We start from the raw sequence: 23,713 nt of genomic DNA, 5'->3' as shown, positions 1-23,713 counted from the left end.
TCATAAAAGTTATTTCCTTCAAAATAACTTAATGACTAAGCTTTCATTATGGACTACATCCCCTTAGCTAGCACTATTGTTATAGGTATAGGCCAGCAACTTGGCACTTCACTTGGATTACCCTTCTTCTTAAACTGCTACTGTGCATGCTACTTTCAGGAAGTCTGGAAATTCCCCAGTGTGGCAGCATTTATTTATTACTGCTGACAGTGACTGAGCAATTTTACAGATTATAGTTTTTAATGTAGTACAGGGCTCTCTGAGTCTTTGTAGTCTTTTACTATTTTTATTATGCCTTTGGGTACAATCTCTTCCACATTATCATGCTCCGTTTATTTTCAAATTTCATAGCAACTGCAGGATCTGTTCTGAAGTCAGGAAATTCACCTACTGTGCTTCCACTGTGTTTATAAAATATTCATTAAATTCTTCTGGATTAAAGCAATAGGTGAGCCTTATCCTATGTTCATTAACAAGACCCCATGCTGCCTTGCAAGGATTGTGAGTTTCTTCAATAAATCTGGTGCTTTACTCCCTTCCTTTTTCTTCTTCATTCTGTAAATCCTTTTGGCTTATAAATAACTGCAGTATAATCTGTCCTTAAAATCAATTACTTCAGTGGCTTTGACACAAATTATGATTTAGTAGTTGAGCAATGCATTTTATTTTAGCTAATCTAGAGGTACACTAGTGCTTTAATTTGAAAGTTTTCTGTATGTATTTTGATTTGGTAAGTGGATATCTCTTGGGTTTCAGTGGAAAATTTTCATCAAATTTGGCATTAAGAGCCTGGAAATTGGAAGTGAATGTATCACTTGGTGTCAATTCTTCATACATTTGATGCTAATCTGTAGAAGACACTGCAGTTCTGAAATCATCTAATTTTTTCTTTTTAATAACCCTACTTCTGAAGACATAATTTGAATGCCGGTTGGAAATTTGTTGAATACTTGCTGATTTGCCCATAACTTCATGATTACTGCACTGTGATTTTCAAGCATAGTGTCAACCACACTTACTTTGTAGCCCCAACTATTTAGATTTGTAACAACTGTATCAAGACAGACATCTCCTCTTGCAAGTAAATAACTTGCCAATGACAAAACAAATTGAGAATCCACCAACAACACATGAGGAATAAACATCTCTAGCTACATCTCTAGAAGAAATTAGGCCTATATCAGCATCAGAATGGGAACCATCATTGTTACCATTGGCATCATCAGAAGCAGTAGTAGAAAATGTATCAGCTATAGAAGCACTTCCACAAACCACAGCAGAAGTTACACCAGCAACAATAACTACATCCCTGCTGAAAGAAAGGAAGAGAACTACAGCAGAAGAAGCAGTATAAACTGTTGTGGGTAAGCAGAAAACAGTGCCTCCTCTCCATTTACATGATTTTTTAGTGGAACACAGCAAGATGAAGAAGCCCATAAAATAGGTAGTGTAAAAGATATTATGGCTCCTAACCAAACTGTTCATTCTAAAGACAATAACAATTCTGTTCTTAAAATTTGCTGTCTGAATGTTCAAGGAGTAAAAGACAAAGAATTTATTGTAAAAAATTTGATTTTTTTTTTCTAAGTGAACACTGGGTAACAGAGGTGAACTTAGAGCTATCAAATTTAACTATAAAATAGAAAATGGTTACCATAGAAAAGGGGTGGTGTGGCATTGTATACTAACCAGTCCCTCAGCCACTCCATCAATAGGTTGGATCAAGACTAGCTGTGTGGCGAACTGAATTTTGAAGCCACTGGTATAGTTAGTGACAATTTTAAGTTAGTGATAGTAGCCTTATACAGATCACTTAAGGGTAGATTAGTGTATTTTTAGAAAAACTGGACATGCTGTTAAATGTATTTAGAAAGACAAAATGGTTACATTATGACACTGTAATAGGTGGAGATTTGAATGCAGATTTTGATGTAACAGCAGCCAAACATAGTGTAACTGAGCTCAAAAATCTTCTTAGACAGTATAATCTGCACTTTATCAATAATTGGCCCACAAGAGATGAAGTATGTCTTGATAATATCTTTGTCAGTTTCAATACTACGGAAGAATCATGTGATGTCACAGTATTTCCATCCTCAGATCATGATTCTGTATCATTAAATTACATAAGTAGGTTCTGTGCTGATAAGAGTAACATTGTGAAATTTAAAATTTTCCCAGCGAACTAAATATTCAAAAAGATTTTGGGCTTGCAGTCGGTTGTCGTTAGCTTCCAACCACAATATTTCGACTGGACAACTGCCAGCCATCCTCAGGTGAGGCATCAAAGACTGACAATGATGCCCTCCATTCTGTAATATATAGCGTGCAACGAGTATTCTGCACATGTGTCAAAATCATATGGACAGCCGAACCACACCGCCCACCAGCAGCGCCCTCGCTGGTGGATCTGCTGAACTCAGCTGTCTTCGGCATTGTCAATTGCCGCGGCCATCGGAGTACTCTGACGTCTTCATCTGGAGCAGATCTTAGAGATGACGGGGTTCCACACATTATCTAACTGGTAGCCATTGTCATGGTTGATAAGATTGTCGGTCTGTGAATTTCCACAGATTCTTTTATGATGGAATCCCAAAAGGATGTTGCTGTGGCCAAAATTGTTGTCTTTTCATACTCCATTGAGTGTCCAGTGCAATGCTCAGCAATTGCATATGTAACATTCTGTTTTTTTAAACAATGGAAAAATCGGGATAGTATAATGACAAAATTATGAAAACAATAGACTATTACCCACCACATAACAGAGATGATGAAGTGCAGATAGGAACAACAAAAAGATCATCAAACAAGAAGCTTTTGGCCTGAAACCCCTTCCTGAAAAGCACAAACACACACACACACACACACACACATACACACACACACGCAACTCATAAACACATGACTACAGTCTCTGGCTGCCAAGGCTGGTCTCTTGCTGTTTCTTTCATTGACAGCACATTGTAAAGCTACATAACTGCACTGTAGTCACTTGGCAGTGAATTAATGGATGATCAGAAAGTTACTGTACTTCTCTCATCATTAACTCTGTTACTGATAGACTGCATAAATTGGTTCCATGCAGGAACTGCTGGCATTTCAAAGTGGGCTGCAATGAGTTGATTCACTTACCACACATTCATGGAGTATCAATCCAACCACTTTCCCACCAACACTACACATGTCACTGATGACATCACACTTATGACTTAGCACTTCTTGGCCATTGTTTACGGAAATGTATTTTACATGAAAGCTGTCTTAACAGTTGCAAAAAAGTGGTCACTTAATATACTGAAAATAACTCAATTATATAAAAACAAGCCCAGTCAAATTATTTTGTCCACTCACATAAGAGAACTGGACAGGAAAAGGTGGTGAAGTATAGTCCGTCTGTAAACTGAAGAGCAAGCAGCACGCTTGGTGGGAAGTTGCCTTTCCTGGAAGAACGCTACAACTGCCATACAGAATGACAAAACTCAATTTTCCTCCAACAGTGTACAACAGGGTACAGTGATTTATGTAGAATCTGCCCTTATGCTTTTCTAGTGCTTGTATTATGTTATCACACTTTGTGGACCTCCCCCTCACCCCCCCCCCCCCCCCTGCCCACTCCCCAGGAGTGTCTGTCTGCCTTGTTACACCCTCATAACACAATTTATTCCTTAATATACTTCTAGTGCACTTAGATGTGACACACATATTTATTAGTTCTTAAGCATTTAATTTAACAATAAACACCAATTTATCCCCTTAAAGGACTATTTTTATAAATTATCTGTGGTTTTTCCATCCCCTGCAACATGGAAGCTACTAGGTCTAGAGGAGAAATGAATAGGACCATTTTGTATAAATTTAAAATAGTTTAATTTTTTTCTAGGGAACATTTTCACTAGGAGCCATAGTTCTTGAGCCATTTGATAGGAACATAAAAAAGTGAGCTTTAAATGACCATTAACTCCAATGTTCACAGCCAACCACTCAGAATTTTTAATGTTTTCAGGACACTCCCCCTTAGCATGGTGCAAAAATTTGTGACTACACAATTTTTTCCCCTAATTTTCCTTCATTGACTGGGCTACTAGGTACTAAATATATTTTTAGATAACAGAAGAAAGCAATCAGATGCGTAGTAGGATTAACACCCACAGGCACCTGCAGAAACTACTTTAAATCTCTCAGCATCATAATAGCGCATAAACTGAACATATATAATTGATAATTTTTACTAGAGAATATATGAAAAAAATCAACAAGAGATATGTTGTGCATGTACACAATACCAGAAACAGTTACTCAGATTTTTCTTCCCAAGACTTGCTCTAGTCCATAGTCCATAATAACTATAATTGCTTAAGCATTTTTCAGTAAGTTACCAGACTCAGCTTGTACAGTACCACTAAATAAATATAAGAGAATATTAAAACTTGGCTCAAATACCATGAATACTACTCAGTTGAAGAATTCATAAACACTAATCATCATATAATTTGTTTAGTCTAAGTGATGATAAAACCTTATATTTCTTAAATAAACTGATTATTTACTGTGTGTTTTCTGTATATGTAATTTATTATTTATAAAACTTGGTCCAAATGTAAACTTTGACAAAGGTAATTGAATGAGGTTAATAAATATTCTTTTCTTTTCTGTACCATCAGAATACTTTCTCAATTTTCTGGATACAGAACAATACTGCAAGGTGAATGTTCTGGATTCAAATTATTTATGTACAAAAAGAGATATATTGTTTTTCTTAATCTCCTGACAAATGTGAGATTTGGCATGTAGAATCTTTGACATATCCAATTTTCAATTCACTCCATAGTGAACAGTTGGTTTTGTGTAGAATTTAGTACTACACATTTTGCTACTCTGAAAAAAAGCTATTGCTTCACCTGCTATATTACTCAGCTGCTATTATTATCTAATACTTCAAACACAGCACTTTAACTTCACACAGACCACTATTAGCTGTCTATGTACTTGCAAAATGAAGAGCTATCTGATAAAAATATTAAAGTTGGGCAGAATTTACATTCCTCAGTGCAAGTATTTAGACTTGTTGTAGAAGTAATGCCTGATGAGGTATTCTTTTGCTTTTTTTTAAAAAAAAAAATAGAGAATTTATGACACACTGTTGACAAATATCATATGCATCAGCTGCTGTATTGATCTATTATGGCTTGTGACACTTGAAATGTGAGTGAGGCTAAAGGTGCAGGTCAGGCCAAAGTGTCAAAGTCTTATCTGCACATGTGCACTGCTGATTGTGTAGTTGCAGGACAATATCTGTTTCTTCTGTAACTACATCCATGGAGTGGTAAGATATTTTTATAATATCTGGTAGTACACACATTTTCTGCTGATAAATCAATATTCATACCAATGGTAAAGCAGGGAGGCATACTGGAGTGGCACCAGCAAAAGTATAAGTTAACAAAAGGAGCTCAGTTTTGCCTGCTTTGAACTTAAAAATCTCTCTCTTTGTGTTGACCTGAGTACAGTACTCCTAGCATAACTAGCATACAATCATTCAATATTATTACAATCATTCAATATCATTCTATGGCTAAATCTTAAGTGGCTCTTTAAATAAGGCATAAAAGTATTTATTTCACAAAAGTGTGCAATAAGGTTATAGTGTAAAGTTCATAACCAAACTTTTTTAGAAGTCTCTAGCAATTTTCACACATATGCTCCAAGTCATTCATTTCTTGTAAATTCCAGTTAATACTAACATTCACATTACACACTTTTAGCTTTTCCAGCATACAGTCTGACAGTGTTGACTGAAATCAGTAGAGCTACACAAATGTTTACCGCAAAATAGGATTAAAAACAGCAGTTGAGTAGCATAATGGCCAATTTTTTGAAGTAACTGCATTTCTAACAAGTATTTAAAGCAATAAATGTGATTATCAGTGTGCACAGATTAGACTACTGTTAAATGTTTCTTAATATAGATTACAATAGTAGTCTTCAATGGCTCTGTTAATGCAAAACCTTACAAGATTGCTCTGCCTTATTTGGGGTTTATAGAACATGATGCATGAATTATTGAATAAATTCTGTTATACAGAATGTCTAAAAGGTCATGAAATATATTGTTTTGCCATTTCCCAACTGATTGCACTATGTTTGGGCCATTTGAGTTAGCAGGGGACAGGGGAACCTTCAGCTTTACACTACACACTAGGTCAGTCTGCTCCAAGCACTGGTGCTGTCAGGTTTGCTAATTTAGAGCACTTCTATTTGAAGGCCATGTATTGGAAGTACTTTCAAACAATGTTAGACAATCAAGTTCTGCACAAAACTTAGCAAAAAAGCTGCAGAAAGTCATAAACTGCTTAACAAGGAGTCTTGTCTTCCATAAGTGCAAGTTATAAGGGAGACATCAGGAAGGGGTGGATGATGACTCCCCACTATGGATGGCCACCAACTAGTCAAACTGATGAAACTGTGACTCATGTGTGTGGGTTGTTGAATGCTGACCATCAAAAGAGTGTTAGCTAACACTCTGAGTGTCCCAAAAACCATTGTGCATCACATATCATTTTATAGGAATTGAACATGCAAAAGATGTGCATTAAGCTGGTCCCCAAACTATTTATGAATTAGCTAAAGGCCAGTTGAATGCTGATCATGAGTTAGCTGAAGGAAAATTACTGGTGCTGAAACATGGACATTTCAGTATAACCCAGAGATGAAGTTCAGTGTGCCAAATGACACTCCCTGTCACCCTCAAAACAGAATAAGGTTAGACTGCTGCTCACTGTAGGGAGGCCCTGTGGAGCTGCAGATAGGCTCAGGGGAAGACAGTTGCCCATTATAGCTTTCGGCCAAAGTCTTATTCAGCATGAAAACACACAAACTCTTCAAGAACCACACCCTCAGTGTTACGAAAAGGATAGATTGCTGCTTGTAAAGATGACCCAATGGGCTTAGAACAGATACAACAAAAGGACCGTTACACGATACAGCTTTCAGCCAAAACCTTCATAACTGAAGAAAACACACACACTTCCACAGAAGCAAGCACACCTCACACATGACCACTGCCACTGACAGCTGCGGTCAGAGCTGTCCATGGTAGCTATGACAGCTCTAATCAGAGCTGTCATTGGTAGTGGTCATGTGTGAGGTGTGCTTGCTTCTATGAAAGTGTGTGTGTTTTATTGGGTAATGAAGTTTTTGGCTGAAAGCTGTATTGTGTGGCGGTCTTTCTGTTGTACCTGTCTGCAACCCAATGGTTCATCTTTACAGTGAGCAGCAATCCATCATTTTTGTAGTAGTGCAGAATAAGATTGGTATGAGCAGATTTAAATTGTCTTTTTCGACAACGAGGGTGTGGGGTCTTGAAAAGTTTGTACCTCGGTGCTAGACCTTTAATGCTACATACTACATAGGAGTTCTGGAAATATTGTGGAATAGGGTCATTGATGCATGGAAAGACACTGCTGCTATCTCATTGCAGCCTCATGATACTGAGCCCAGTCACACATCTCTCTCCATCCTTGAGTTCCCAGCAAAGCATAAAATGGCAAAGGTACTGCAGTCACCCTATAATCAAGATCATTACTCCAGCAGATTTCTTCTTGCTCCCCAAGTTCAAGAACATGCTCAAATTACACAATTTTGACAGCATCGGGCTATCAAAGTGGCTGTGACAACTGCAGTAAGGGTATTCTTATTGAGGCATTTGAGAGAACATTACGGGCATGTAAGAATCGGTGGAAAAAATTGTTTATGGTCATGGATGGGGTTTTCAAGAATATCAACCCTTTGTACAGACGCTGTTAATAAAGCTTTTTCAAATGTAGTTAATTAATTTTTCGAACATACCTTGTATGACCAAGCAAATGGAAAGTTTATTTCGTGTTTATATACTTTAATTTAGATGTCCTTCTCCTTGCATTTGAACAGTTTTGCTGCTCTCATGAATCAACATAATATGACACAAGAATCAAAAAGTAATGCATGAGGGATTGTATTGTTATAGTAACAAGTTGTACCACATGTTACGGTAGGTTACCCCTCACTGAGAACTGCAGCAACATTTTAACTACATGTCTGTTTGTAAAATTGATAAAATGTGTGTCTGTAAAACTGATAAAATCTTTATTTAATACACTAAGTTTTCACATACACTCAAGTGCATAGTCTTTTAATGGTGGTTGTAGATAACAGTGTAGCTGCTATATTATCATGCAAATTGTTAAGCATCATTTCATTAAATCATTGACATATAATATGGCTTTTTGTACCTTAAAACACAGTTTTAAATAAGTGATATTCAACAGTAAAATTAATTCAATACCATAAATAATTTTAAGCATGTACACAGTACAATAAAACAGTATAATATAAAACATTAACATAATAGTACAGTTTATACACCAAAAGTGATTTATACACACAAAAGAAAGAGGGAAATAGTTTAAATTTATGCCAACAATATTCACTTACAGTAAAATAGTATCTATCTTGCAAAAGTATTTTTAGAGCCATTTTGAATTTTTATATTTCTTTTTTGTCTTGATGCAGTGGGGAAGTTTATTGTAAAGTTTTTTCCCAGTTTGCAGTGGTCCGTTTTGTCTGACGGTTGTGTCTGCATACTCACTGTGAAGATCCAATTTTTGCCTGTTGATTTGCTTGAGTTTTACGAACTAAGTTTTCTTTGGCCTCTGAAATTTTGTTAACATAAGTAATACCTCATGAGTATATGGGCAGGTCAGTGCTAGTATCTGGAGTATTTTGAATACAGTTTGCAGACGTTTCTGAGAATTGCATTTTCAATCACTATTATCATCCTCTTTTTGTACTGTGAAACAGCTTTTTCTAATTGGCAAGTTGCCCACTATCCCATATCATAACAGTTATTCTGCTTGGGTATAACACACATTTTTACTGTTTCTTTTGTTGTACACCCAGTACAGGTATTTTTATGGCTTAGTAAATCATGCTTATCTTCTAACTTATGTAAATGATATGTATGTTCCATTTCATGTTTCCCTGAATCCGTTTTCTAAGAAATTTTGTGAAATTTACCATTTATAATTGTTTACCAAAGAGATATATAGGGAGGGGAGTGTTAATAAATGTTTGTTTTGTGTGGTATAAAGGTCCACTGTGACAGTTATCTCTGCATCATCAACAAGATTGCTAGTGGTAAACCATTCTGCAAAATGTGAGTTGCAGTTTACTATTTTACATTGCAGTTCTGCAGCAGTTTTGCCTTTTATCAATACATTCAGGTCATCTACAAATGTTGTAGCCATCTGGTAGTTGCTGGACGAGCCTAAGTCATTGATAAATATCAGGAACAGCTCTTAGCACAATCTGAACCTTCAGGCACATCATACATAATTTATTTTCATTTATAATGGTAGGTATAAATAGTGTTCTATTCCTGGTATGTGATTTCTACTATCTGCTTTCTGCTTTTGAGGAATGATGTCACTAATTCATGTACCATCTCCCTAATACCTACATATTCAAATTTTCAATGCTGTAAGTTGTGGTCTATCATATCAAAGATTTTTTGAGGCACAGAAATATTGCTCATACATGTTCCTTCTGGTCTACTGCAGTCAAGGGTTCATTCACAAAATCAAAATTGTCAATGTCTGTTCTCTTATATTTCCTGATTCCGTGTGGGGTACTTACTACAATAATATTTTTCTCTTTGAATGTAATGCGCCTTTTGTAAAATATTACCTTCTCCATTTTTAATTTTTCTAGAAAACACCTCTAAATAATGAGGAGTTGCAGAGATGAGTTAGGGGCTTAGTTAGCACTGTTACAAATTGTCTATGCCCAAAGAAAATTTTTATTTTATCTCAGTATTTCCTTTTCATCTGTTGGATAAAAAAAAGAATGTTCTTGCATTGAAATAAGTTTTGGGCTGGTCTCTGTTTTCAAAAGCTGTTCTTTGGTGTTTCTCTGTCAGATTACATGCTTCATGTGTGAAACATGCATTAAATACCTCAGCTATTTTGTTTCCACCTTTAAGCAGATTAATGTTGCAGTGATTTTCTTGTGTGTTGCCAGTTTCTCTCCTGACAATGTTCCACCTCCCCCCCCCCCCCCCCCCCCCGCCCTTTCTGATAATTTTCTTAAAGATCTGTTTGTATCTTTTAAAATAAACATCAAATTCTGGAATGATTTCAGTTTGCTTGTGTGTACATGATTGAGAAATATTTTTTCCTTCTTTGAAACCTGTATGCATGGAGTGATCAAACTACCTATTGTATTATTTTTTATGATTTTACTTTCTCTGAGTGGAAATCAAAACTCAAAATAGCATTGGAAGGCGCTTAATAATTTACCAAATTTATGTGAATTTATGTTTTGAACACTGAAGTTTCTAGCAGTAGTTACTGATGATTCATTGGGATGTACAGAATGATTTGGTTTCTTGGTATCATTCATACAGTCTTTCTTTTGCTTTTCATCTTTGTGCCACAATTGCCACAGCATCAGGAAAGTTACAATGGATTTGGCATGGTTAATTTAAAGGGGTGGCCGGATGCCCTTCCTGCTGCCACCCTGTGGTATCCCCTGGGATGGAATCAGTGTACCCTGGCTGCCTGCATCTAGTGTAAATCATGAAATAGTGTAAACATCTTGCAAATGTCTGTGAGTCATGTAACTGAAGTGGGACATGGGGACCAGCCCAGTATTCACCTAGTAGGATGTGGAAAACCACCTAAAACCACATCCAGGCTAGCTGGCAGACGGGCCATCATCGTTAATCCACTGTGCGGATTCGATCTGGGGCCGGCAGGCCTACCTGGGTCCAGGAAGCAGTGCATTAGCACTCTCGGCTAACCAGGCAGGTGGTATCATTCATACAGTGTGATCCCCAAAACCTATTTCATAAGAACAAAAGTAAATATGTGGTGTATTCTGGAACTCATGTGTTATTTACATGTGCTGCTGTTTATAATGTAGGTTTCATGTTAAATATGAAGAGGAGGTTCAGTCATTCAGTTTATTGCTTAGGTTAAACGGAAAAATCAATATTAAAGTCATCACATAGAATCAGACATCTGTTTTTTTCTGTTAACTTGTAAAGGAGAGATTATAAATTTTGTAGCAAAGTGTTTGTATCCCTACTATGGGTCCTGTACTAACAAAAGTATGGCTATATTCACATTTCATATTTCAAGTTCTTGTATTTCTGGATCTCTTTATCTGGGAATATCTTCTGGGAACTGAATGGGTACAAATATTACATCACTTTTAATGTAGGTACAGCTGTCATCACAATTTTGTGCTTTTCTGCAGAAGTGACTGCCTAATATAAATCCTGGGAGAGATACCATTTTAAGTTTACAATGAAAACTTTAGATGTGTTTCAACAACATTTTAGCGGTATGTATTATGTTCTACATATGATGCAGATATTTTTTAATTTTCCTATTCTGATGTCTACATGTTCTGTTACCTGACAAACTATGAAAAATAAAAAACTTAATTTTGTGAGGGAGCAAATGAGGACATATAGACAGTGCAAGTTTGCCTTAAAATACTCATCAGCAGAATACAAAATGTAGCATTTTCTTTACAGTGTTCCTAAATGTTTTCATTTTTGTTTCTAGTGGATAGGAGTAGTTTGTTGAAGAGTAGGTTGCCATATTTTTTCCACAACATGACTTCTGATTAATATTTTGTCCTCAGCCTTTGGATCATCTTTTCTATCCTACTCTGCATAAGTAAAACACAGTTTATAGTACAATGATCTGCCAAAATACTATAACCACTGCACACCATGATGTTGGATGCCACACAGTGGCATTGTGTGCATGTGACATAACAGAAGTATGTAAGTGGAGCAGCCACAGATGAGGGATCACCCTAGCAAAGATGTGGGCTGCAAATGGGGACATCCATTAAGATAAGGGACTTCAACAAAGCACAGATTATTATTAGGCAGAGCTTGTGAATGAGTATCTCAAAAACAGAAAACCTGGGTGAATGTTCATGTGGCACTGTCGTGAGCATCTACAGAAAGAGGTAGAAGGACAATGGAACTGCGATTAGGTGCTAAATCATTGGATGTCCACGTTTATTCACAGAATGAGTGGTTTTGAGACTTATCTGCTCTGTAAAGAAGGATAGATGGAGATCTGTGGCATCTCTGTTGAAAGAGCACAATGATGGTGCATGCACAAGTGTCTTGGAGTACACTGTTCATCATACATTGTTGAACATGGAGCTCCACAGCAGACCACCCCTATGTGTTTAAATGTTGACCCAACAACATCATCAATTATGATTACAATGGGCCCAAGACCATTGGGATTTGGCTGTTGATCATTGGAAATATGTTGACTCTTTCAGTATATCACATTTTTGCTACAGTAGGCCGATTGTCATCTACACATATGCCGTCACTGAAATGAATGTTGGCTCACAACGTGCGGTGCACCATGGACACAGGCTTGTGGGAGCAGTGTTATGCTATGGGAGAAATTCTCTTCCACTTGCATGGGACCTGTTGTAGTAATTGAAGACATGTTGACTGCTGTGAACTTCCTGCATCACTTCATGCTCGATGTCTTCCCCAACGAAAATGTCATCTTTCAGCAGTAAAATTGTCTATGTTTCAGAGCCAGAATCATGCTACAGTCACTTGAAGATCATTACAATGAACTCACATTGATGTCTCGGTTACCAAATTTATCTGATGTAAATTCAACGGAACCCATTTGGGTCACTATCATCCGCCATCACTGCATGCAAAAATCAGCGGCCCATTATTTACAAAAATTACTTGATCTGTTCAAAGACATCTAATGGCACATACCTCCACAAGCCTACCAACAAACTGTTGGATGCCTGATATACAGAAGCAGTGATGTATTTTGTTCCAAAAATGGACAAACCACCTATTAAGCAGGTAGTCGTGTTTTTAGCTCATCAGTGCAGGACTGGTGGTTAGCTGCATTAGTATTTTCTCATTATTTTTATTAGCATGAGTTCTACAAGGAAATTATTAAATTATTTCTGTGAACAGTCATCCAAAAAGTGATCTCATATGTCACTATTGAGTGTTTAACTTCATGATACCCAGTTTTGAGAATGTTAGATCACATGATTGCTTGAGAATTCTGAGTGCATGGCGTAATTCTGCTCTGAAATCTACTATCAGTCCACACCCACAAAAATGTCTCTGTTACTTGTTTAATTTCTATACCATGAATTTTTAAGGGCTCCATTTAGGCAGGATGTTTTCTGAATGGACAGAAGAATATATTAACTGTCTTGCTTGTGTTCAGCAACAACTTACTCTCCTGTAGCCAGAAGAGGAGCCTACTGGCTGTCTCATTAATCTTGTACTTTTATTGCAGAAGACTGAAAGGACAAATTTGTATCATCTACAGGTAACACAGAAGAGGTATTGGGGAGGTTTAATAGAAGTTGATTGGTGAATGTTAGGGCCTTTGGTTGATGAGATAGGATTGAAACCATGAATTTGGTTGGAATTGGTCAACTCATACAAATAGCTTGGTGTAACAGTTTCTAGAGAAATGAATTGCAGTAATCATAGAGGCTCAGCTGTGGCTATAGCAGGTGGCAGACTTTGGTTTATTGGCAGGATACTGAGGAAATTCAGTCAGACTAAAATATGTCATAAATCTTTCATGTGGCCTGTCCTAGAATATTGTTCAAGTGTGTGTGACTCATACCAAATAGGACTAAGTAGGGATATTGAACATATATGCAGAAGAAAAGTACAAATGGCTACAGGTCTGTGTGTTCAGTGGTAGGGTGTATACGTGGACAAGGAAAAAAAATTCCTGGATTTTTCCCGGATATCCCGGTTAAAAATACACTTTCCCCCACACTGAAAATACATTTTTTCTGTGTTAAGTGACAGTATACTCTTCCTCAGTACAGTAAAACTCATCAATCCTTTGAATGTTAATGTTTTAGGCCTATACACCGGAGTAGAATTTGCCGGCACTTTAGAAAATGGAACTCAGGGGGGAAAACACGTTTTGAAAGACATTTGATGTGCTGCAACATGTACGCTGTAAAAAAATGGTTCATATGGCTCTGAGCACTATGGGACTCAACTTCTGAGGTCATTAGTTCCCTAGAACTTAGAACTAGTTAAACCTAATTAACCTAAGGACATCACACACATCCATGCCCGAGGCAGGATTCGAACCTGCGACCGTAGCGGTCTCGCGGTTCCAGACTGCAGCGCCTAGAACCGCACAGCCACTTCAGCCGGCTTGTACACTGCATATTTTGGTATTATGAATGTATAAATTTGAATTCCACCAAACACCGCATGCTACTTCCGAAACTTTGAAATCAAGATTGCGATGCACTTTTGTAAGACAGTCATAGCTCATGTCACATGATTTCGCCAGCTGATGGCAGCAGATGACAAGTGATGTAGTAAGCCAATAGCAAGATCACTCTTCAGTAGCATGAACACACAAATAAGAAAAGTTATTGGTTTAAATTAATATACATAGTATTCACATATAATATTGGTCTCGAAGATTAATAAGCTGGAAGAGAAGCTAAGCTTCCACGTATAATGCTGATCTCTTTTTGCACGTCTTACACTTTAAGAACATCACACAAATGTGCCAGTAGAATTTTTAATAACGACATAAAAGTCTGATCTTCTGGGCTCGAAATTCTTCTAAATGGTCGTTGATTTTTAAATGAGAGTCAAACGCTTTGTGATTTAAGAAATTCATCGTACATTCTCACACATAGTTCATCTTGCATAAAAGGAAATCTGCTTTTAATGTAATGCTTTTCAAACCACCATTCGCAATATTTTCCCGTGACCTGTTAGAAACAGGCTCGTTTCAGCAGTTGCAAGAGAGCGCCAGATAAGAGGCGTCATTGCACTTGCACAGCTACGATGACGCAGGAAGCCCATATGTTGTATGTGTAAAACATTAAAAGATCTTATATATGTCATAAAAGAAACAAGACATCAGACGATACTTCAAGAGCACCGGAATTTCGTGAACCATACTAAAATGCGGAATTCGGCTGAAAATGCACATTCGTATGTAAATTTTCTTGGAGTACCAGAACTGTACTATCTCATGTTTGGTTCTTTATTATGCCATGATGCCATACATGCACTTGAAATGCAGCGAATAGTTGAAACTAGCCATTCATGTGAAATTAAACACTTCATTTCAAATAAATTGACTGCCTCAGCAGAAAAGATTAATTTTAAGCCAAATTGTTCTCTAACGAGATTAATTCTTGACTTTCAGAAAGGTGGAAATAAAATCTGGAACTAATAGCATATTTTAGCCTTCTGTAATCATACTAACGTATTTTAATTCATTTGATAGCTCCCCGCCACAACAATCTATTTGTTTATCATTTAACATGAGAGTATTAACGAAAAGGAAACAACAAATTCACAGGTCACGTGGAGACTCCCCACCTCAACTCAGACTGCTCTGTACATCAGCCCCGATTTACTATATTTCCGAACTGGGGCAATATTAAGTAGTGGCACCCAGCCACACCTCTGTAACCAGAAGCAGGAGAAGGCATTACTCATACATGACTCAACTGCGCATGCCCAAGAGCCCGCCCGCAACAGATCAAACTAATCTAATTTAAACAGTTGTCTTGTCACATTCATTGGAGGCAATTTGTTGTTATAAAGCATTGCATAGTCTTCCTAAAGCCTTAGGCACACTTTGCTGTTGGCAGACGCTTGTATGAGCACTGTTTTGTTGTATACGGCACATTTCCTTTGCAACTTAAGTTTTTTTTCGTTTTTTTTCTCTCGTTCATGTTTTGTTGGTACAGTATTATTCAGCAGTAGCAGGATATAGTAATATCCTTTGTTAGTGTATTGGTTCTTACCAGTCAAAATCACAAAAATTTAACTGAAAACTATAACAATGAAAAATTCCCGAAATTCTAGACAATTCCTGGGGCTTTCCCTATTTTCACCCGGATGAAAAAATTCCTGGGTTTTTCCTGTATCTCCCGGTTGTCCCGGGTCGTATAAACCCTGAGTGGGAGAGTGTCACAGAGATGCTGAAGAAACTGAACTGGAAGGCTCTTGGAGCCAGATGTAAACTACCCCAACAAAGTCTACCTATGAAGTTTCGAAAACCAGCTCTAAATGATGACTCTAAGAGTGTGCTACAACCTTGTACATATCACTCACACAGGGATTGTGAGGACAAGATTAGATTAATTACAGCATTCTTGGAAGCATTTAAACAACCATTCATCACAATCTCGATACGTGAATGGAATGGGAAGAAAACTGTAATAACTTCTGCAATGGGATATATCCTCTGCCATTTGCTTGACAATGGTTTGTAGAGCATAGATGTACTTGTAGATTTGCTGTGTCTCTGAAACCATATGAATGTAGATTCTGAAGCACCAGTGAATTATAAATGACATCAAAGACAGTAAAAAGTCTAGAGGAAAAATTCCTTTTGGTTGAAGGATTTAAGACTTTTATTGGGGAAACAGAAAAGTGCATAATTAACACTACTGTTTTTATGAAATTCAAACTGATGTTTGGTGAACAACTCCATTTGACTGAGAAATGCTGCTTTCATTGTTAATGTTAGTTCAATCAATTTAAATATAGCTGTTAGAAGCATGATGATAATTGTTTATGTGATGTGTGTTCCTTTCCTGAAGACTGAAATTATCTTTGAGGTCTTTAAAGCTTCTGGTAAACACCCTCTGTTTATTGAACTGTTTATCACATTATGTATGAGTGTGGCAACTTCCACCGAAAAATTCTCAAATAAGCAATCTAAGATACAATTATTTCTGCCTGAGTAAGAAGATCTTGTGGCTCTTAAGATTTTTAATACCTCTTGTTCACCTACTGGATGTTGGAAAAATTGACCTGTTTGTTGCTGGAAGTATGGTTGTAGTGGTACAGTGATACATGGCAGTAGGTTATTGGTAATCTTTTAAAAATACTGGATAAATAATTCACTCATCATGTAATTTTTGTTGCTGTTTGGTGGAGGTACTCACGTGGATCTAGCTTGTCTTTTGCGCTTATGGTGCCATTAATAATTTCCCGAGCACTTTACTCACATTACCTCAGTTTACAGTATACTGATTGAGATCTGCTTTGATTTTGATATGAATGTGTTCAAACTTATTTTGCACAGTTTGTGCTACCTTTTTTTTGCTGTTAACATAATAAATAAACGTTGCCTGTATGTTTCAGTAATTCATACACCATTTTAAATAGTAACTAAACATGTTCTCCCTTTTTAAGCAAAGTTCAAGCAATATTGATTGGTACATTTATACATAAAAAATTAAAATAATTTTCAAATTATTTCCATTTCATCAGGTACCACATTATGTACATTTTTATAAATAAGAAAAATGTTTGCCTTTGACTGTAAGTATTGTATATTTTCTGTTATCTGCCAATTTCAACTGATATGTAATTTTCTAGTGACAGCTACAATGAATTTTTAAATAACAGAAAATAAATAATAATTACAGAAAATGCAGTCAGTTCATAAATTTCCACTTGTCAAGTAAACTCAAACAGATTTCTAAATTCAGGACACAGCATATTAAATCAGTGTAGATCTATGTTCCAGCAACAGTTTATTAGTGGGTTTGAGATTTTTGGAGCACATGATTCTATACACTTATAAGTGAAATGAAAATTCCTACCTGTACAAATAATAAGGATTTGGGAAAAATAGTGTATGAAGTAATTTACATATTTTTAGATAACTGTTGCCCAAAATTAAAATGTAAGAAGAAAAAAAAAGTATTTATTTACTCCTAAAGTGATGCAAAAGCAGCTGAAGGGTCTGATGCAAGAGAAAGGCAACTCCATTTTAGCATTTTTTTCAGGAGAGACACAAAACTAATCAATGTATTCTCTTGAATAGTTCAGAGAGATATATTCTTAAAGCCCCCACTTTAAGGCTGTAATGCATGGGTACAATTGAAAAGTTCAGACTGATTAGTATTATTTATATTAATATAATTTTAAAATGGAGTTATCTTTGACTTCCACCAAAATATTAATATTTTTAAATATTTGAAATGTGTCTTTATTTAAATCATTAATTTGGAAGATGAACAAGCAAGCGTAGAATAAAGACTTGTGCTCTTTGAATCTGAATACACAAACAAAACAACACAAATATAGTCACCGTAGCAAGTTGAATGTTCAATATTTATGCACTGCATTTGTCTTCTGTAAGAGAGTCAGTGTAATCTTCACTTCCATCATGTAATATCACTTCCGTGCTGCATAGTACCACATGTCAATGCATTATATGTACTGCTCCATCAGTGCCATTGTGCCTCTTAGTATTGCTAGTTTCAATGGCAGCTTCTAAAAGGAACTTTAGCAAAGAGAATGTAAATATATTTTATAACAAACTAAGAACTACAAACTGCCCTCTAGATAATAGTGTGTCAAGTGAAAAAGCTTTCAAAACTTTCTTAAATTGTTTCCTTATGTTTTCAAGAAACTTTTCCCCCTCGAGCCTGGCAGCAAAGAATGGCCAATAAAATAAATTGGATTACACCAGGAATAAAAGTTTCTAGTGCCAGGAAAAGGCAGCTTCATAATGAGTTAAAAAATAACAAAAATTCTGACTTTGTGGGGAATGTAAAGAGATATAAGAATACATTCAAAAAAGTTGTACAGGCAGCAAAAAAATTGGCTAACAACCTATGTATTAGTAAGCAAGAAAATAAATCAAAGGCAAATCGAGTTGGGAGTAAAGAACAAGTGTCAAGAAATTGTCCAAATAAAAATTAAAAATGATATAATTATAGATCATTTTTCAAATGTCAAACTGTTTCAATGATTTCTTCATAAATGTGGCTAAATCAGAAGTAGCTATCACAGCTGTTCAGGACAAGGTAGATGTCAACTTTGTAAACATAAAACAAAATGCAAGCCTTAAAACATTCAAAAGAATTGTCTCAAAAGATGTAGAAGATGCTATTGTGTCTTTGAAAAAAAAAGAAATCAGCTCAGTGGGATGAAATTCCAACCACTGTAGTCAAGGCTGTTTATAACATTATTTCTCATCCATTGGCTAAAATTATTAATCAGTCATTTGAGGAAGGATGTATCCCGGATGTGTTAAATTATGCTGAAATATGACCCTTGTTCAACAAAGGCTCACCAGATTACATGGGAAATTACTGCCTTACTTCCCTCCTGCCAGTTTTTACTAATGTGATAGAAAGGATTTTTGCAAAACATCTTGAAAACTTTCATAAAGAAAACAATATTATAGTTAAAATCAATTTGGTTTTCAAAAGCATTAAAATACAATAAATGCTATCAGGGAATTCACTGGAAAGGTAAGCTTTGCTTTAGACAAGAGTAAAAATGTTGTGGTTTGATCAAAGCTTTTGATGCAGTCAATCACTTGCTACTTCTACACAAGTCAGAGAGATATGGGATTGTGGACAGGGCATTGCAGTGGTTCAAATTTTATTTGTCAGAAAGAAAACAGAGAATTATTCTAAATTAAAATGGAAAAAAATCATTCTTGGACTAGAAAAAGATTTGTACAGGGGTCCCACAAGGCTCAATTTTAGGGCCTTATTTTTAACAAGGGAAATGGATAGGTTAAAGTTAGATATAGTGGGAAATAGTGAAGTTTGGTGGCAGCAGGAACAATACTTCTGGTCAGGTGAATGCAGGGTTATAAATACGAAATCAAATAGGGGTAATGCAGGAGTAGGTTTAATAATGAATAAAAAAAATAGGAGTGCAAGTGAGCTACTAAAAACAGAATAGTGAACGCATTATTGTGGCCAAGAAGTGAAAAAGCCCACGTCTACTACAGTAGTACAAGTTTATATGCCAACTAGCTCCACAGATGATGAAGAGATTGATGAAATGTATGGTGAGATAAGAGAAATTGTTCAGATAGTGAAGGGAGATAAATATCTAATAGTCATGGGTGACTGGAATTTGACATTAAGAAAAGGAAGTTAAGGAAACATAGTACAAGAATATGGAATCGGTGTTGAAATGAAAGAGGAAGCTGCATGGTAGAATTCTACACAGAGCATAACTTAATCATAGCTAAGAATCATGTAAGGAGGTTGTATATATGGAAGAGGCCTGGAGATACTGAAAGGTTTCAGGTAGATTATATAATGGTAAGACAGAGATTTAGGAACCAGGTTTTAAATTGCAAGAAATTTCCAGAGGCAGACGTGGACTCTGACCACAATTTATTGGATATGAACTGTAGATTAAAACTGAAGAAACTGCAAAAAGGTGGGAATTTAAGGAGATAGGACCTGGATAAACTGACTAAACAAGAAGTTGTACAGAGTTTCAGAGAGAGCATAAGGGAACAATTGACAGGAATTGGGGAAAGAAATACAGTAGAAGGAGAATGGGTAGCTCTGAGGGATGAAGTAGTGAGGGCAGCAGAGGATCAAGTAGGTAAAAAGATGAAGGCTAGTAGAAATCCTTGGGTAACAGAAGAAATAGTGAATTTAATTGATTAAAGGAGAAAATATAAAAACGCAGTAAATGAAGCAGGCAAAAGGGAATACAAACGCCTAAAAAATGAGATTGAGAGGAAGTGCAAAATGGCTAAGGAGGGATGGCTACAGGAGAAATGTAAGGATGTAGAGGCATATCTCACTAAGGGTAAGATAGATACTGCCTACAGGAAAATCAACGAGACCTTTGGAGAAAAGAGAACCACTTGCATGAATATCAAGAGCTCACATGGAAACCCAGTTCTAAGCAAAGAAGGGAAAGCAGAAAGGTGGAAGGAGTATACCGAGGGTCTATACAAGGGCGATGTACTTGAGGACAATATTATGGAAATGGAAGAGGATGCAGATGAAGATGAAATGAGAGATATGATAGCACTAAAAGACCGAAGTCGAAACAAGGCCCCAGGAGTAGACAACATTCCATTAGAACTAATGACAGCCTTGGGAGAGCCAGCCTTGACAAAACTCTACCATCTGGTGAGCAAGATGTATGAGACAAGCGAAATATCCTTAGACTTCAAGAAAAATATAATAAGTCCAATCCCAAAGAAAGCAAGTGTTGACAGATGTGAAAATTACCGAACTATCAGTTTAATAAGTCACAGCTGCAAAATACTAACATGAATTCTTTACGTACAATAAACTGGTAGAAGCCAACCTCAGGGAAGATCAGTTTGGATTGCGTAGAAATGTTGGAACATGTGAGGCAAAACTGACCCTACGACTTATCTTAGAAGATAGATTAAGGAAAGGCAAATCTACATTTCTAGCATTTGTAGACTTAGAGAATGATTTTGTCAATGTTGACTGGAATACTTTCTTTCAAATTCTGAAGGTGGTAGGGGTCAAATACAAGGAGAAAAAGGCTATTTACAATTTGTACAGAAACCAGATGGCAGTTATAAGAGTCGAGGGGCATGAAAGGAAGCAGTGGTTGGGAAGGGAGTGAGACAGGGTTGTAGCCTATCCCTGATGTTATTCAGTCTGTATATTGAGCAAGCAGTAAACAAAACAAAAGAAAAAGTTAGAGTAGTAATTAAAATCCATGGAGAAGAAATAAAAACTTTGAGGTTCGCTGATGACATTGTAATTCTCTCAGAGACAGCAAAAGATCTGGAAGAGCAGTTGAATGGAATGGACAGTGTCTTGAAAGAAAGGTCAAATTAAATCAGGTGATGCTGAGGGAATTAGATTAGTAAATGAGACACTTAAAGTAGTAAATGAGTTTTGCTACTTGGGAAGCAAAATAACTGATGATGGTTGAAGTAGAGAGGATATAAAATGTAGAATGGCAATGGAAAGGAAAGTGTTTCTGAAGAAGAGAATTTGTTAACATCGAGTATAGATTTAAGTGTCAGGAAGTCTTTTCTGAAAGTATTTGTATGGAAGTGAGGCATGGATGATAAATAGTTTGGACAAGAAGAGAACAGAAGGATGCTGAAGATTAGATGGGTAGATCACATAACTAATGAGGAGGTATCAAACGGGATTGGGAAGAAGAGAAATTTGTGGCACAACTTGACTAGAAGAAGCGATTGGTTGGCAGGACATGTTCTGAGGTTTCAAGGGATCCCCAATTTAGTATTGGAGGGCAGCATGGTACTGAGGGCAGCGTGGAGGGTAAAAATCATAGAGGGAGACCAGGAGATGAATACACTAAGCAGATTCAGAAGGATGTAGGTTTCATTAGGTAGTGGGAGATGAAGAAGCTTGTACAGGATAGAGTAGCATGGAGAGCTGCATCAAACCAGTCTCTGGACTGAATACCACAACAACAACGCCATCTTTTCCTGCCGTACATAAATGATTTACCTCTAAGAATTGATGTTCACTCCATTTTATTTGTAGATGACACCTTGATTTTAACTGTAAATGACAATTTAGAACAAATTCATGGTACTGCGGAAAATGTAATGGGAAACCTACAATAATGATTTCAGCATAATGGATTAAAACTTAACGTCACAAAAACACAATTAGTACAGTTCAGTGCTAAAACAACATCAGCGTCTCCCATAAAAATAGTGCATGGTGATCAGGAAATGATTGAAGCAAGTTATGTATAATTCCTAGGCCTAAATCTTGACAAAAATTTAAAATGATAGGCACATGTAAACTACTTAGCTAACAAACTAAACAACCTAGCTTATGTGATGAATGTCTTATCTGGTTCCACACTTATGGACACCAGGAAGGTAGTCTACCACAGCTACTTAGAGATTTGATACAGAATAATTTTCTGAGGAAACTCAATGAACAGCCCAAGATTACTTACTCTTCAAAAAAGAATCATAAGAAATGTGTTTAGTCCAAAAAAGAGCATTATGTCACCCATTATTAAAAAAATAAAAAATACTAACCATTACTTCTTTGCACATCAATGAAACTTTTATTTTCATGTATAAAAATCAAAACTCACTTGACAATTTTCATTTCAACCCCAATTACAGTACTCATCACAGACACAGTTTCAAACTTCGGTCTCATAATTTAAAACTTTACACCCAAACATCATTGTACAAGAGATTAAAAATTTACAATAAATTAAATAACACAAAACTGTTAAATATGGAGTTTGACCCACTAAAAACATTGTTATTTAATAAACTAATGGAAAAATATTGTTATTCAATTGAAGAATTCATGCAGGACAATTTGGCAATTTCAAAAGAAAAGAAACTGTAAAGATTGTGTATTGTATAATAAATTGTTAATATATTGTATAAATTGTAATGCAAGATGCAAAATTACCATAAGTGTTATGTATATTCTTGTTAATTGTTCATATCTAAAAATTCAGAAATGCCTCATTAGATATGTCAATTACTATAAATTTTTTTTAAAGTAAATTTACATGTCTCCAGTACAAAAATCTTTGATTTGTAACTGTATGTTATGAGACAAATAAGCTACTTTCTATATTCTACATTATTGTTATACATATGGAGCAGTGAAGGTAATATTCTGAGACTTTTTCAGCAGCCTGAACTAGGTGAAGGTAGACATGCTTGCAGATACATTACATTCTGTCATGTCACTATTGTGAATGTAACAAAACTCTCAAAAAATAGACACTAGAAATCTATCTTTGGTATCACTTTTAAATGTTTTTAGCAAGTAAGGTTTTAGATGACTCACAAAGTCTGTTATCATAGCAGTGTTCATGCTGATTACATGGGACTTTGATGGTGGCATCTTTTTC

The 23,713-nt window shown here is 36.2% G+C and overlaps 2 protein-coding genes across 2 annotated transcripts in view; one reads left to right on the top strand and one right to left on the bottom strand.

Moving 5' to 3' along the window:
* LOC126425282 (uncharacterized) overlaps window positions 1–3,387 on the bottom strand; it is a 66,759-nt gene extending 63,372 nt beyond the window's left edge. Inside the window, exon 1 of the mRNA XM_050088255.1 lies at window positions 3,352–3,387. The gene's annotated coding sequence lies outside the window, so the exon portion shown is untranslated. The remainder of the gene's footprint in view (window positions 1–3,351) is intronic.
* A 1,790-nt stretch (window positions 3,388–5,177) lies between these two features.
* LOC126424787 (uncharacterized) overlaps window positions 5,178–23,713 on the top strand; it is a 33,282-nt gene continuing 14,746 nt past the window's right edge. Inside the window, exon 1 of the mRNA XM_050087558.1 lies at window positions 5,178–5,323. Coding sequence (XP_049943515.1) covers window positions 5,316–5,323 — 8 coding nt within the window. The 5' untranslated portion in view covers window positions 5,178–5,315. The remainder of the gene's footprint in view (window positions 5,324–23,713) is intronic.

Source organism: Schistocerca serialis, chromosome 10, assembly GCF_023864345.2.
Source record: "Schistocerca serialis cubense isolate TAMUIC-IGC-003099 chromosome 10, iqSchSeri2.2, whole genome shotgun sequence".
NCBI lineage: Eukaryota > Metazoa > Arthropoda > Insecta > Orthoptera > Acrididae > Schistocerca > Schistocerca serialis.
Note: the sequence above shows the minus strand (reverse complement) of the source record. Positions and strands in the feature narration are given on the sequence as shown.